Consider the following 17,201-nt stretch of genomic DNA (forward strand, 5'->3'; position numbering starts at 1 on the left):
TCACTATTTACTTAGAATCACTTCTACTTTGCTGTTCTTTTGATCAGAGTGACGCCACTAGGAAAGGGAGGAATGATGCTCTCTGAAAAAGCTGCTGGCTTTCATTGTGAAAACACTGTTGAGTTTCTGTAACATCAACTTCAATCAGCAGTTATTGCTTCTACTGTGACATTTTTCTGTTGACATTAAGCTACTATCGGTGAAGTATTTCTTCAGAGGTTTAATATTACAAGACTTTCCATTTCATTGAACAGGGACAATCTTGCATGGACTATCGATCGAAAAAGATGATTATATATTGTAATGCATACTTAAAAATCCAGTGTGTAACTTTTAGGAAGATATATTGACAGAAATGGAATATAATATTCATAGGTATGTTTTCATTAGTGTATAATCACCTGAAAATAAGAATTGTTTTGTTTTGGAATGAGACGTTTTTATCTGCAGAGGGAACGGGTCCCCTTCCACAGAGGCTGCCATGTTGAACCTCCATGTTTCAGTCCAGTACAGTAGCCCAAGAACATACAAACCAGACATGTTTTTCCCAGCTACCGCAGTTTCTTCTGAACACTTGCAAGGCGAGCGGTCTTTACTTGATTGCAATCTGCAACTTCACCACTAGATACCACTAAATCCCACACACTGTTCTTTTAAGTTCTTTCACTTTTCTGCATATGGTTCCCTTCTTCCTCTTTTTTGTTGATATTATTGACCTGTTTGGGAAGCCTTTTTTTTTTACTGTTTTTCTTTTATTTTTTGTGAGTTCACATTAAAATTTGACAAGGAAAGGGAGATTATGGCCTTTAAGCTGCTAGCTGTTAATATGAAGTTGTGCAGGAAGTGTTGAGTTTTATTGTTAGTAACAGCAGTCAAAAGAACGTCAAAGTGGAAGCAATTGGAAGAAAATTTGAAAAAAATAACGTCCTAAATAACTTGTCAAATATGTCTAGTTTTCCCTGCAGTTTAGCTAAATAAAACCCACTATTTGAAGATGTACAATTTAATCTAACTGTCATGCATATACATCTAATCACATTTGCACACATAACCGTCCAAACAAATCCAAACTTTCCATGTTTCTTTTTTTTCTTTTTTTTTAGAAAATACTGTGATTTTTTATTAAAAATGTTGCAGAAAAAGTTTATACAGGTGTCCAGCCAGAAATATCTCTATTATCACTTAAGGCAAAACCGCAAACAAATATAAGACGAACTAAGGATTTTAAAACTCTACATTAAAACCCTTGTTATCTTGACTGGTTTAGGGACCAAATGGCAAGAATATATCTTTTTATAGAATTTACAAATGTAGCTTAAAATCTTCTGGATGTACTTCCATTTTTTTTTTTTTTTTTTTTGTAATAGGATGCAAAACGGAAAGAGAGTTAATGGTTACTTTTGCTGTAATTTCATAATAATTAATATCATTAATATTTACACTCATTCACTTGCTTTTGTAACCCAAAATATCACAAGCCTGGCACAATACTTTACATATTGCTAGCATATGACAATTTGAAATATCTAACACATATTTCTTTACAAACATATCCAACTAATATTGATACAAAAAAAATCACTGCCTTTTTTATTTCTAAATAATACATTGCTGGTCACATTGTAAGCTCAGGCAGTGCTGATTGCAAGACAGAAAAAGCCCACAAAGAAAACTATTGGAAGCATAACAGGATGACAGCAGGTGATGGGATCAAAATCAGTCCTCATTCTCAGACAGGAGACGTGTCTAAAAATGGAGAGTAAAGCTCTTCCTGGACATGCAATGTCTAAAGAGTGGAAACAAAGCAATGCACGAGACACTTCTGTATGTGATGACCTGCAGACCCATGGTGTGCAAATCTCCAAGGATGAGATTGTGTTCGCATTTTGGTCGTTCTGTGAAAAATAATAAAAATAATGAAACACAGATTGTAATCAGAAAAAAAATGGAGAATGTTTGGATATATTTACACGCACCTAAACAGAAAGCACAAGCTCAAAAAACCCAAAATATCTCAGCCAAAATAAAAAACAATAATAGGAGGAGCTCTTTTAATATAATGTTTTCTTTTTTAACTTTTTAAATTTCCACGCACAACTATATACCTTTTTTCTTTTTTTTTCTTTTTTTACAAAGTTTTCATAAATACATTTCAGGCTGGGGTGTTGAATTCTGTGCCCAAGTCAGGTGTCTGATGCATGAAGAATCATGAAAAGATGATGTTTCAGACGTTCAACTGTTGCCACTGTCTTCCCATTATATATTTATGGCACAAAAGCCTCAGCAGAGGCTTCTTTGTCACACTGAATTCTTTTTGTGTTGTAAGAATATTAACAGTCATCCCCTGTTTGCCTTGTCTTTTGGTAAAACTCCTCGAAACCTTCCATGAAGCTTAGCTCCAAATAGAGTTATTACTATAGTAACATTCACTGAATATTGTCATGAGTTCATGATCAATTTATACGGTATATACTTTTCAAGAAGGCATGGTAGCAAAATAACATCTGCTGAGTCTGTGCTTCACACAGTTTTATCTTGTCATATTTGCCTTGCAAGGTTAGTGGCTGATCCAGACGGAATCCGGCAGCAGCCCTTCCCAGGGGAGCTATACCCGTGTGGTGGAGTGGCCATGGGGTAAGTTGGTACTGTTCTGGCTGCCACCGAAAGTATTGAAGTTGTGCAGTGGCTGCATGCCAGCCAGCGAGTTGGGGATCATAGTGATGGTGCTCGGCGTCATCAGGGGTATGTCGTCAGGCGACCGGCGCAGGGTGAGGGTGTAGTCGGGTGGGCAGGTGAGGCGCAGTGTGTCGTGGGTCTGCAGCGGCTCGCACTCGTGGTGGTGCTCGTGCTCCAGCTGCTGCTGCTTCATCTGCAGTGACATCAGTTCCTCGCTCTGCAGGTGGGCCACGTCGTTGGCAGTGGATGGCGTGTTGGTCGGAGCAGAGTTGCGTTGTGGGGTGGGGACGCGCCGATTTGACTCATGCCGCCGCTTATCTTTCTTGTAGTACAGCGCAGCGAAGGCGAGGATATTCAGAAAGAGCAGGGACGCGCCGACTGCAATGGTGACGCTGAGTTCCGTGGAGTAGTCCCTCTTGGTCTCGATCACCACAGTCGACTCATCCGTCAGGTCACCACTCTTGCGCTGGTCGGTGGTCTGTTTGGTGTTGGCAGGCGGGACCCCTGGGTGGCGGGTAGTGGATGGCCAGTTGTTTTTGCCAGGGAACCGTTTGGTGTAAGGGTACGGGGTGGTGTCCTGCGGAGGTATCTTGGTGGTGGTGGATACGTATTGAAAAAATTCATTTATGTTGTGGAGATGTGGAACTAGTTCTAACCAGAAAGCGACCTTGGTAGCACGGTAGTGGTCTCGGACTCGAGGTTTGAGGCCAATGTGAAGGTAGAGCTGGTCTTTGGGGTTGTACTTAGTCCAGGCTACCTCCTCAAACCGGTTGGGTTTTGTGTGGATGAACTTTGTATCCTGTGGAACAGGTTGGTTTGGATCCCTGAAAGGAGAAAATAGAAGAAAGAAGAGATATAATGAAAAGGCTTTTACGTACCTGAATACAGCCCAGGATATCAGGCTGGATAATTAATATATAGTTACTATTAACATGCGTTAATGGGACATAAATGAACAGGAAAAATATAAATTATATGTTCACCTTTGTCACAATTAAAAACATAATGGTCATATTTAAAACGCTATGTAAATTGGCTTTTCCTTCAAATCATTTTAAAGCAGTGTAATAATACATTACAGTCATTACTCCAAAGAGTGAAAGCCTTTCTTCTATTTTTCCGCTCCCTCTGTTCAAAGCTAATGCGTTTCTAGGTGACTCAGAATTTGAATGCTCGAGCTGACAAAATGTTCCGTGTCCTTTATACACCAATGAAACATTTCCAGGTCTGTTGTCACATTTTCTTTATATTCAATCTCACCTGGGGTGTTATTTTTTTGTAGTTTGGAACAGAGCAGCCTCTCTAGCGACTTTGTGGGAGCGATTTCATTAACTTTGGAGAGGTGAGGGGGAGTGAAGGCTAGACAACAACCTTGGAGCCGACACACTGGAGTGTTTGTGTATCTGCATGTGTGCTGTATGTGTGTTGTTGGTGTGGTGTGTGTGTGTGTGTGTGTGTAGGCATGTATATTTAAATACTCAATAGGAAGGACTCATCTGGAGTCACACATTTCATTTTGGGGCTACCAAGGAACTCCTGCCTTTGTATGAGAGACAAACAATCAGTGGGGTGTGTTTGTGCATGGGTGTGACTGAAAAGGTTGTGTGTGGTTACAGATAGATGTGTATGGGTGTATGTATATAGGACTGTACTATGCAGTTTTTGCATAGGAGTATGGACGTAATAAATGTGCACTTCCACATCCGTCTTTGGAAGTTGAATGTACTTATTGTGTCTCTGGAAAATGGTGTCTTCCAAATGAATGTAGTTTATTGAATTTAAAGTGTGAGAGAAGGTGTGTGCATGATAATGTTGCTAATATACTTTATAGTCGTGTCCCAAAACCCCAACTGCCATACTAAATACCCTATACCCCTAGTTATGTATGTCAATTCATTTTATACTGACTGCAAAAACTGTACAAAATAAAGATTAGTAATGAAGATTATTCTGTACAATTAGTATAAAATATGGAATTGGGACACAGCATATGTAACCTACATGTGAAGGGTATGGTAGTCCAGGGCTGCCAATATTTTTCAAGTTAGACAACACTTAATAAATGAAAATGAACACATGGACCCTGCCATGATGATGGTGAAACTGAATTCAAAATGGCCTTTCATTTCTTTCAGGTTTTTTTTTTTTAAATGAAATTGCATACTTAATATAATTTAAATATCTGTTCAATCTGATTGTCAGACTGCTGCATCTTAAACAGTTGCAAAGTTTCAGTCATAAACATACACACTGTGACAGTCTGACTGTTGGCTGTTCCCATAACAATGCAATCCAATGAAACACCATAGTTATGATGTAGCATTTGATCTTAGCATCTGTTGTGTGTAAGCTAAAACTGCCTTCACATGATATGAGAGTTGCTCTTTGTAAATTCTCCTTCTACAAAAAAATAAATACAAAATGCATAAACATGATGGGATTTACTGTTCCTAAGCTAATGTTTTCTGGTCATTTACTGTTTATATAGCTATGCTTGTGAAAAGAAGCCTGTCACATTGTATGCCTGGCGCAGCTAATGCATAAACAGCATGTGTGGTTGGTAGTGCTTTGAAAGGTTAGTGGCAACCAAGGTCAAAGCTGAAATAATTTGAACTTGTCCAGCACTCGGTAAAATTTTGAGAAGTGCGTCCTGCCATGGATAGCTCCCATGGATGTATTAAGTGGGTCTGGATACAGCTTTGGAGGTGGCACTCCTTTGAAATCTGCTCAGTGGTGCATGAAGCCAAAAAAGCCACTTCCTGTTCTTCCAAAAGAATGCATACTGCACTTGCTACAGCCCATGATTTAATAGTGCAGCTCTTCTAGACTTTCAAAATGTTCTGATAGTGAAACAAATCATTTCACAGAGGTTGTGATGCTAAAAAAAAATTCAGCCACCATTTTACAGCCACATCCTTCTCAATGTAAACTTTTGGGAAAATGTATTTTTATGTCCCTGTGCCATTATGTCAATTTGGCTTCAAAGCCCAGTGCTCTTCCTGGGGCTTGGTAGCACCTCTGCCTAGTTGGGCATCAATGCTTTCCCCATAGGAAAACAATGCCACAGCCAGCGGACCATCATGTGTGGGTGTCCTAACTCTGATAAAAGACACCATTCAGAGACAAATGTTGCCAAAACACTTTAATATTCATGAGGAATCTCAGAATTATGACATAGTCCTAGTTAGCTAACATCTCCATTTGTTTCTTTGGTGATGCAATGCACTTCCATACTTTCTAACAATTTGGAAAACAATCATCTTTATCTCAAAAGTGACAAGGTTACCAGTGCAGTAAGTAATATAAAGTGCATTATTACTTTCAGTCTTTCACACTACGTACACTGTATATTTTGCAGTGAGGCAAATGTAAAGCTGCTCAGCTCAAACATCCCTTAAAGCTTCATGTTTGAGAAGGATTTCCTGTCAGACTGGAGATCATGTCATAAGCAAACAACCAATCCATATATGAGGGAACGTTCTGAACCAAACCATTGGTTGCATTGCACCAATGCATTGAGTCAGAGGAATCAGCTGAGTTAAGACTCCTTCAGAGTCATCGCATTTGAATCCTATAGAGTCTGTTTGGTTGAGGTTTGTTGGTTTGAAAGGATCTTAAAAGCCCACGAACCCAGAGTTTGTCCAAGCAATAAAGGCCTTTTGGGAGACAAAGCTGACCCAAGAGTTCTGAAACAAAGTAATCACAGTTTTTGGAAGGTTGTTCCACTGATTGTGCTGAACAAAGGAGGGCAGGGAGAGAAATAAATCTGCAAACACAACAACAGACCTCCACACACAGGCCATCTGCTTGTGCCTCTTTGTAAGCTTTTTTTTATTTCACCATTTCAATTTGCCTGTTTTAAAATTGCTTCATTGTATTTTTTGTTTGCTTTTTCAATTGTGCTACAGGGCCAGTGCTTATTTTCTAAAGTTAATAAAAAATCTTATAGCACTTCAATCCAAAGCAAAATTTGCCTCTAATTCACCCATTCACACTCGCACACCGATGGCTCGATGCCCAAGGACAGTTCACCATGCGGAGACGTGGAGCCACAGCTGCCATAAAACAATTACAGACCCAAGTGCTCTATCTTCTCTGTTTAGAAGACGTTCTTTGCTATTACATTATATTAGTTTTCATGGAATTTAAATAGTAAAATTAAAATATTTCATTATTATTTACAATTATTAAATATTTGATGAAAATTCAGTGGTAACCTGAGGTGAATCCAGCTCTATATTCCAGCACTTGGGCAAATATTTCAGTGTGCCAGCTGGCTATAATGACTGTATACAGAATCACAACCCCACTCATTCATATTGCTCCAGTCCTTTACTGTGAAAGGGTCTGGGGGCACTTAGAAGACATCAACCTAAGCTGTACAGTGATAGCTACATTTTGCCCTTTTATAGTAATTTTTTTGTCCACCCCTTGAGAGAGAGAGAGAGAGAGAGAGAGAGAGAGAGAGAGAGAGAGAGAGAGAGACATGCAGCAAAGGGCCACAGGTCGAACTTGAACCCATGGCCGCTGCAGCAAGGACTTTGGTTCATGGTCTGCTCTACCAGTTAAGCTACCAGAGCAACCTTGTTGGATAATTTGGGCTATAGTAACAATTATTTTCACGATTAGTTCTTTTGCCTATAAAATGTCAAAAAATTGTTTAGCTTCTTTTGTCCAACCAACAGTCCAAAACCTAAAGACACTTCATTTACCATCACAAAGGACTAAGAAAAGCAGCAAGACCAAGCAATGGTGAACTCATGTAGTTTTGGTGGTCCTGCTAGATTGCCATTGCCAATACTGTTGTTGCTGTGCACCTGTCTGTCTGTCTCTCACTCTCTCTCTCTCTCTGCCTCTCTCTCTCTCTCTCTCTCTCACCCCAACTGGTCGAGACAGACGACCACCCACCTAGAGCCGGAGGATCTGTCCTAGGCTTCTGCCTTTTAACAGGCAGTTTTTCCTTGCCCTTGTCGCCAAGTGCTTGCTCATGGTGGTACTGTTGGGTCTCTGTAATTAATGTTTTAAAGAGTTTGGTCTAGACCTGCTCTATTTGAAAAGTGTCCTGAGATAACTTCTGTTATGAATTGGCGCTATACAAATAAAGTTGAATTGAATTGAATTGAATTTTCAGGGGCATTGGTGAAAAATAAAAAGGGCACCAGCTTGCAGAAATGATGCATTTATGGTAAAACAACTCCGTCAGGGTTAGGATTAGCGCTTTAGGCACTTTACAACGTTTTGTCCACTGGAAGGGCACCCTGGAGGGCACTTCATCATTAGATAACAGACTCCTGTGTGCCAGAATTGTGCAAAAAAACAAACAGGTTTAGCATATAGCTGTCACTCGCCAAGCTTTATCTTATCTTAAGTCTGGGAATCAGATGGATACATTGTACAAACAAAACGAAGAAATTACAAAACTGTGACGCAATCAACACTTACATTCATAACTGAATACACAGCCAGCTATTGTAACAGTGTATTTTGTTAACATGAACCCCAGGAAGAGTAGCTGTTGCCAAGGTAACATGGGGGATCTATTAAAAGTAGGGCAAACACATTGGTCCAAAATGTACACAGTTCCACCTATGCCTAATGTGGTTATCTCATTAAAAAAGACATAATGCAGGGTCTGCCCTCCAACTGGTGGCTACATATGGAACCATACATAAGGCACTACTAGCATGTGGTGGGCCTGTCATCTTACTTCTAACATATGTTGGAACAATATGCCACTGAATTTGCTTTAAAAGACAACACTCTGGGCCTTCCATGCTCATTGAACTGCAAAATACATGCTTTGCTTGCATATGTTTCCATTAAGCATCCAATCTGTTGATAATAACAGTGACTCTTGCAATAGGTCGCTATGCTAAATCTGTACTGCTCTCTGTCTGACAGGTGTATGAAAACTGAAAATTCAGTTGTCAGAGCAGTGGAACAGATGCTTTCACTACTCAGATGAGATTCAGTGTTATCCTATACTGTCTGACACCAGGGCAGCTTTAAATAGAAAAATTCAGCTTGTATAGAGTGTTGTATAACTCTGATTTTAATTCACACTTAGCTTCATCAGTTTTTTTTTCATTACTGATATAGATTAGTCCATAAAATGACTAGATACAATGACTAACAGTTTTTGCAAGATTCCAGAGCCCCAAATTGCTTATTCCTTCAACAATTGAAATATCTAAATACATTCAATTTACAAAAATTTAAGAAGAAAAATGCAAAAAGGGGGAATATTTGTGTTTTCTTGATAAAGTATTTAAAGCTACAGTAGGTAACTTGTATAAAAATAACTTTTTGTCATATTTTGTGAAATGTTCACTATATCCTGACAGTAGTACATGAAGCAGATAACCTGTGAAAAATCAGGTTCTTCTGGCTCTTCCTAGTGCTTCAATTACATTTGCAAGAATCCACCATGCCTGAACAAAAACATGAAAAATAAATCAGAGCCAAGAAAGATAGTTGATCATTCCCAGGATGTCAAATATTGAAACACTGGGTTGATGGCTTGAAGGTTTGGGACTCATGTCTGTCAAGTCTCATTCCTATGTTGTCAATCAACTATCTTTCTCTGCTTGGATTCGTTGTTTTCATTAAGACCAGGTGGATTCTTGCAGATTCCACTAGGAGCACTAGGAGGAGCCAGGGGAACCTGATTTTTTTTCACAGATATCTGTCTCATGTTTATGTCAGGATATAGTGAAAATTTCAGCAAATATGACAAGAAGTTATTTTTTATAAACGTAAAAAAAAATTTGCTGGAGCTTTAAACCATTAATTCATTATGAAAATTGTCAGTGGTCACTTCCATAAAGTTGGGGGACTCGACTCGCAAGAGATACATTTTCAAAAAGGGGAAAACTTGAAAATGCAACAGACTGCATACAGAAGACAACAATCAGAAAAAAAAAAATCTCTTAAATCAATAACATTCGTTATTCGTATAATTTTTTAAATAGGTAAGGAGTGATCTCTGCTTGCACATTGCGCAGTACCGACTGGGCAAGATGTAAAGATAAATAATGTTTTTAATTGACATTTATACAGAAATGTTGATATCATTTCATATTTCTAAATTTAATCAAATATCAATTTAAAATCAACGTATGAATCTTAGAAATCCATGTCTCTGTCTGTACATCCAAACTGCCAAATTGTTTTTCTATGAAAGCCCGAAAAGTTTCAAAACATCAATCTGCAGTGATTCACAACGGGAGACTTTACAAAGAGTGGGGCTGACTTGTTGAAAAATGGCCATGAATTTGCCTTCAGTCACTGCTTTATTGGAAGCAGACTGAAAAAAAGAAGCAAGAGAAAAGAGCCTTCCCAAAATGTCTATAAGGCAGCCAATCCCCCGCTGATCAGGCATCAGCTGGATGGGTGCCAAACAGAGAGCTTGGGAGTGAACGCTGCAGCCTATGAAGCTGATCAAGACTATATTTATTCACCTTAAAGTGAATTTTCAGTATGACTGGGCTGCAAACACCCTGATACCTAATCTCAAGGTGTGTGAAAGAAAAACGTGATCCAAATATAAACAGCAAGCAAATCCTCTCATCAAATCCAGTGCTGCCACAGCATCAGGGGAGGATTTGACTTATTTTATTAACCTCCACTTGATCTCTTTGACTTATGAGTTAATCATTAAGACACTAATCAGAACAAAACTTTTTGTTGATATCCCACCCGAATCTATATTTGGAGTATCAACTACTCATTCTCTGCAGGCTTTAGACTAAACAGACTAAAACAAGAACCCTTGGCAGTTTTCAGTCGGTTTTCATTCCCTTTATTTACAGATAATGGCACTGTCACGTAGGAATGTCATATCCTGTTAGACCACTTCAATTGGCATGCCAGTGGTATGTACTAAAATGCTTAGTTTGAAAACGTTTAAAACTTTTGGGGTTTTTTAAACGCAGTGTACTGGGGATGTAAGAACTATGTTTATGGTACAGTCTTTGCCAAAGTACTGTCAAAACACAAATAAAAAGTACAAAATATTAATGATTTTGTCACTTATTGTTTTTTCTTTCTTTCTTTTTTCACCTTATTGCAATGCCATCAGCTTTCTTTTTTTTTGTTTTTGTTTTTACAAGTTAAAGTTACAGTGTATAACTTTGTTGGCAGAAATTGAATATAGTATTCATTAGTATGTTTTCATTAGTGTATAATCATCTGAATATACGATTTTTACCTCCATGGCAGCCACCATGTTTCTACAGTAGCCCCAAAATGACAAACCAAAAACTGGCTCTAGATAGAGGCATTTGCATTTTTCATGCATTTCACAGCCACGATAGTTTCTGTGTGTTGCTGTGTGTTGCTACTACACCGCTAGATGCCACAAAATCCTACACACTGGACCTTTAATACATCCATGATTGAGGAGAATTCCATTTTGGGGGTTTTCTTGCCCATGGTCCTGCATCCTTACAGAGTTGATGGTGAGCATGGTGACACATCACAAAATGTATAATCAATACCTACCCCACCAGTCATACACACTAAACCATATTGTCTGTCTTTTATCTATCAGATCACATGACAGCATAGCCAGAAATATGTGAGGCGTAAATCGTAAATGTCATTTTGTTTATGGTTCTTCATGTTTTTGTTTGATTAGTTATTTTATCTCCATTATTTTTATGTTCTGTAGTCAGCATTGATTGATTGGGATGGAGCACTGTGATTTCCATGAATTCACTCTTTTATATGATTTCTAAGCAGATTTATTCTCAACGGAGAGTGTTTCTGTGTTTGAACCTGGCTGAGTAGGAAATGGGGTGTAAAAGGGAGTGGTAAGGGTTGTGTATCTCATACAAATGATGAGATAAATAAAAATGCAAGAAATCTAAAGAGAAGGGAAGGGAGCACTCACCCTGTTTTAGCAAAGTTAGTCCAGTAGGTCATGACGACAGCACTCAGCATCACGTCATTCTTAGAGAAGTTGCAATTGAAGAGGTCTGTGGGGCCAATCATGGGGATTCCAAACACGTACGGTACTTCATCACCGTGGGCCGAGTCGGCCCAGCTGGGCTTCATGTCACTCTGACAATGGTGGTAGAAAGCGTAGAAATAGGTGGGTGAGCCATACTGGGCGTGGAGGTCAGCTGTGGCCACTGCTGGTGCCACCCATTGGTGGTCAGTGAAAAGAGCCACCAGGGTCTTGCGCCGGGTCTCTGGGTTCTCCTTGTCTGCCCAGTCCGTGTACATGAATTTGATGGTCTCGCGCAGAGTGTCCTTGCCCTCCGGGTAGCCATAGAGATGGTCAACAAAGTCGGACACAGCAAAGTCAAAATCATTGGCGGACACCCCGTCCTCACTGTCCACGATGCCGTCCACAAACTTGAACCCTTCGCCCTGATTGACCCCCAGCATGATGTCATAGTTGAGGAACTCCCCTTGCTCCATGAGGATCTGGGGGTCATCTGGTATGACGTCACCATCAATCACAGGCCCAAAGGCGATGTGGTACTTTGCAGGTGTGATGTACTGCTCGATCAGCTCTTTGTAGTTCTTGTTTTGCAGGCACTCCACCAAGTCGATAGTGTCCAGCATGTTGCAGCCCACCTTCTCAGCCAGGGCTCGTGTGTACTTGGCAGGCTGGTAGTTGACCGCCCAGCTGGACAGTGCTGTGCCACTCTGGATGATGGCTTTCTGGAACAGATCTGAGATTGAAGCTGGATTAGTAACATATACACACACACATACACACAAAGATACTGGCAACACTTTGTTATACATGTAATGAAAACAATATCATCAATCTAATGTTTCAAATGGTGCAGAAATTCTAAAATCTAGGGGAGACACTACAGGTAAAAAAGGGTTAAAAACAATCAACAAATAGATATAACCATCAAACTTCCTCTGTTGACAGTTAAGACAACTGTAAATGTGCAAATGTTGCATTATCTAATTTAAGGGTTACGGTTAAAAAAAAATTTTTTCATTCGATTGACATATATGTCAAAGGTTTTTACAGAAGGAAATATGTTCTATAATATCATTCATTATCACTCCATAAATCAGAAAATACAGCCATAAAAAAAAAGAATCTATCTTTTGCCAGAAATGTTAAATCTATTTGAAGGTGGGGTCAGTCATTCAGGAGAATAGTAATAAATAGTTTAATTTTAAAAAATCATTGAGAGAAACCTTGTCAAACACATAATTCTTAAGCTCTATCTCTTGAAATACCAGAATAAAAACATCTCAAGGCAAATAAAAGGATGATTCAGAATACTGATGTTACATCTTTGTGTCCCTAATGAACAAACCGAAACATAAAATATATTTGCTGTTTATACAGCAACGACACCTTAGGCAGTTTCCACATCCTGGATTGCGGCTTCACAGACTGCCAATCAGCAAGTAGGCCACAATACACTAGGAACATTGGAGTTATGTGTATTTTTTTGTTTCAATTTCAGAGAGTGCTATTTATACTCATGCAAACACAGTGGTGGTGACTCAACCAGGCCGACTTGAAAAGTATGTTTTGAGCACACAGCAGACATTTCCCACAAGGCCTGGTTAACAGTGTGCATGCTTTTACTGCTGCCACCGTAAGTCAGATGTGGAGTATCAGTTAAACCTCAAGTCAGATGTTAACTTCAGAACTATACATACAGAGTGACTGGGATTTTTTTTACAACCTGGGTATATTTTCTGATGCACAAGCTGATGTCTTCATGGTAGCTTAACAACAGGAGAGCTTCAATTCACAATAGCAAATGTAAAATTAAGCATTACTTTTCTTGGCCATGTATTATACATCACCACAAATGTTTGTCGACTCCCTCAGCCATGATTTCTGCCCATCAGAACATGGGGATTTTTGTCTAAATGTAAAGTAAGCCATTTCCATTCCCTCCAGTGCAAGATTTAAAAAAAAGAGAAACAGACCTAATAAGTGCAACACAAGACCAAAAGAGCAAAAAGAAAGACTCCCTCACAATGATTGCCTTTACGAAAAGCCCAATGGACTTCTACCATAAAGATAAAAAGGTTGATTTTGTAGGAAGGTGCATTTTTCACAAAGCCTGTATTTTTTCCACACAGAGAGCAAAATGGCCTGAGAACTGCAGCAGCACTTTGTGAGATCGAATCCTCCAAATCCTCCTTTTTTTCTGACAGATGGGCCAGATGATTTTTCTCGCCAGTTATATACGTTTGAGATGCACAAAACTATTCATTTGTAAGCTTATGAGAGCCATGGGACAAAAGAGAAAGACGTTTTGGTTCTCCTATTTAGAATCTGCATTAATAATACATGTAAATAAAAATGGAAATACAATATGATAATACAGAATCTCTCATCCCTTCTCCTTTAATGTTTTTAGAGTGAGGCAGAATGCATGAATGAACACATTCTTCGGTTGTTGTCTTTGCATGTGGGGATCAAATGTGATGAGTAATCTGATGAAAAGTTACAAAACAGGCTATTTAAATAACTGATGCTATACTGGACTTATTCAGTGCACTCCTGCTACTTAGATGGTACTGTATTGTTACAGTACCATCAGTTTTTCCTTGCCCTTGTCGCCAAGTGCTTGCTCATGGTGGTACTGTTGGGTCTCTGTAAATAATGTTATAAAGAGTTCGGTCTAGACCTGCTCTATTTGAAAAGTGTCCTGAGATAACTTCTGTTATGAATTGGCACTATATAAATACAATTGAATTGAATTGAACTGAAATCCATCTTTTAACATTCTCTAAAGCCTTTCTAATCTAGTTCTACTAAACAGTTGTAACAGTAGTTGTAACATTCGTTTGTTTGTGCAGAAGTAGAAATGTCTTTCTGATGGTGGAACTGAGAGGCACCAAAAACCCTTTTACAAGTTTTATCCACTATAGACCATGAAAATCCACACAAATCCATAAGTCTGGTCATGTGTCAGTGGTTGATCTAAACAAAAGAGGTCAAAGAGTCCCCCAAATCTGATCATCTATGCCAAATCTGTGACAAATTAACTTTTACATTCTTAGGCTTGCTGGTCTGTGTAACTTAAGCTGCTTGATTTGGTCCTCGCTATAACATCCTTCTACAGTTTAACACATCATCAAATGCCTGAATATGTGATTCAGTCCAGACTCAAGTTTGCAATACCTTTAGAGAATAAATACTTAGTGTCATCAGAGTTTAAATGTTGCTGTTCACACTTGCCTTAAAGGTAGGGTCAGTCAGCTTAGAGAAAGATAGTTGATGGTTGAGTCTCATTCCCAAGGTCTTCAAATACCAACACTTTGGGTTGCAAACCTGGGAGCATGAACACCACCTGTTGTGCTGTGTGGCTTGATCCTAGCCATCCTAGGTTGTTTCCAATTTACAATAAGCCAAATTGTCAGTATTTAACGATCTTGGAATGAGATTCAATCAACTATCTCCCTCCAGAATGACTGAGCCCATCTTTAAAACTATAATATGCAACATTTCAGCATTAAAATGCCTATAAACACTATTCATGTGTTACATTACATTACTTACTTTACCCCAAATGTTTCCAACACTGTTCAAAACCAGAGAAATGTCATTTTTTTCAGATAACGCTGCATTTAACCAGTCGCCTGGTAATGGCATCATATCCCCTTTTGTGCATGCATCAGCGTAGTGGTTGTCTGCCAGAAGCTTTTGCAATTGACTTTTTATCCAGTTTTAAACCACATTTTCACATTAAACTTTTTAGCTCTTGTTGGTTTTAAACTATATATTTGAACCTGATTTAGGATTTTATTCGTCGGGTATCTGGATGTTAAGTTATCAGAGAAACAAGCTGAGCTAGTGTTAGAAGCGGCTCAACTTGCAGCCCCCCTGGATTGTCCTTCGTATGCCGAACAGCCTCTGAGAAACACAGATTTTTAAGGTGAAAATGCTTTATTCAGTGTTTTTACCGGATTTACCGGTTTGTTTTGGAGGTGGAGGAGATCTCTGTGGATAACTTGGCTCCCGGTAGAAACCTGCTAAATGATGAACACTGAAGGAATCCTAACCGGGAGACGCTGACTGCAGTGGCAGCAATAGTGGTGAAGACAGCAACTCCCATGATCCCATGCTACTTCATGACATCATTAAACTCTTTTGTTATTGTTTTGATGTGATAGACCCACTTGTGGCGAAAATTACATATTGCACATTTAAATGAAATAAAACCAACACATCAGAGCTCATTGTGTGTTCTTGATGTGAAGCCCACAATGTGTCAGAGCATGTTGGGGCGGCTGTGGCTCAGAGGCATAGCCGGTTGTCAACTAATCGGAAGGTTGTTGGTTCGATCCCTGGCTCCTCCAACCATGTGTTGAAGTATCCTTGAGCAAGATACTGAACCCCAAATTGCTCCTGATGCTGTGCATCACTGAATGAATGCGTGTGAAAGGGCAAATGTGGCATGTAGTGTAAAAGCGCTTTGAGTGGTCAGAAGACTAGAAAGACACTATACATATATATAACTTATTATACACTACCAGTCAAAAGTTTGGACACACCTTCTCATTTAATTGTTTTTCTTTATTTTCATGACTATTTACATTGTAGATTCTCATTGAAGGCATCAAAACTATGAATGAACACATGGAATTATGTAGTAAACAAAAAAGTGTGAAATAACTCTAAATATGTTTCATATTTTAGATTCCTCAAAGTAGCCACCCTTTGCTTTGTTGACAGCGATGCAAACCCTTGGCCTTCTCTCAATGAGCTTCATGATGTAGTCACCTGAAATGGTTTTCACTTCACAGGTGTGCCTTGTCAGGGTTTATTTGTGGAATTTCTTGCCTTCTTAATGGGGTTTGGACCATCAGTTGTGTTGTGCAGAAGTCAGTTTGGTACACAGCCCTATTTGACAACTGTTAGAATTCATATTATGGCAAGAACCAATCAGCTAAGTAAAGAGAAACGACAGTCCATCAATACTTTAAGAACTGAAGGTCAGTCAGTCCGGAAAATTGCAAAAACTTTGAATGTGTCCCCAAGTGCAGTCGCAAAAACCATCAAGCGCTACGACGAAACTGGCTCACATGAGGACCGCACCGGGAAAGGAAGAGCAAGAGTCACCTCTGCTGCTGAGGATAAGTTCATCCGAGTCACCAGCCTCAGAAATCGCAAGTTAACAGCACCTCAGATTAGAGCCCAGAATAATGCCACACAGAGTTCTAGTAGCAGACACATCTCTACTTCAACTGTTCAGAGGAGACTGCGCGAATCAGGCCTTCAAATAGCTGCTAAAAAAACACTACTAAGGAAAAGCAACAAGCAGAAGAGATTTTTTTGGGCAAACAAACACAAGCAATGGACAGACCAGTGGAAATCTGTGCTTTGGTCTGATGAGTCCAAATTTTTGGTTCCACCCGCGGTGTCTTTGTGCGACACAGAAAAGGTGAACGGATGGTCTCTACATGCATGGTTCCCACCATGAAGCATGGAGGAGGAGGTGTGATGGTGTTGGGGTGCTTTGCTGGTGACACTGTTGGGGATTTATTGAAAATTGAAGGCACACTGAACCAGCATGGCT

At 39.4% G+C, this 17,201-nt stretch overlaps 1 protein-coding gene across 2 annotated transcripts in view; it reads right to left on the minus strand.

Moving 5' to 3' along the window:
• Window positions 1-987: 987 nt before the first annotated feature.
• Window positions 988-17,201, minus strand: part of nlgn4xa (neuroligin 4 X-linked a) — a 104,808-nt gene continuing 88,594 nt past the window's right edge. For both annotated transcript variants that reach the window (XM_051427254.1, XM_051427253.1), the window contains 2 exons: window positions 11,570-12,359; window positions 988-3,500 (listed from right to left, as the gene is read on the minus strand). In XM_051427254.1, coding sequence (XP_051283214.1) covers window positions 2,606-3,500; window positions 11,570-12,359 — 1,685 coding nt within the window. In that variant the 3' untranslated portion in view covers window positions 988-2,605. The remainder of the gene's footprint in view (window positions 3,501-11,569; window positions 12,360-17,201) is intronic.

The sequence above is a fragment of the Dicentrarchus labrax genome, unplaced genomic scaffold (assembly GCF_905237075.1).
Source record: "Dicentrarchus labrax unplaced genomic scaffold, dlabrax2021, whole genome shotgun sequence".
In the NCBI taxonomy this organism is placed as follows: Eukaryota; Metazoa; Chordata; class Actinopteri; family Moronidae; genus Dicentrarchus; species Dicentrarchus labrax.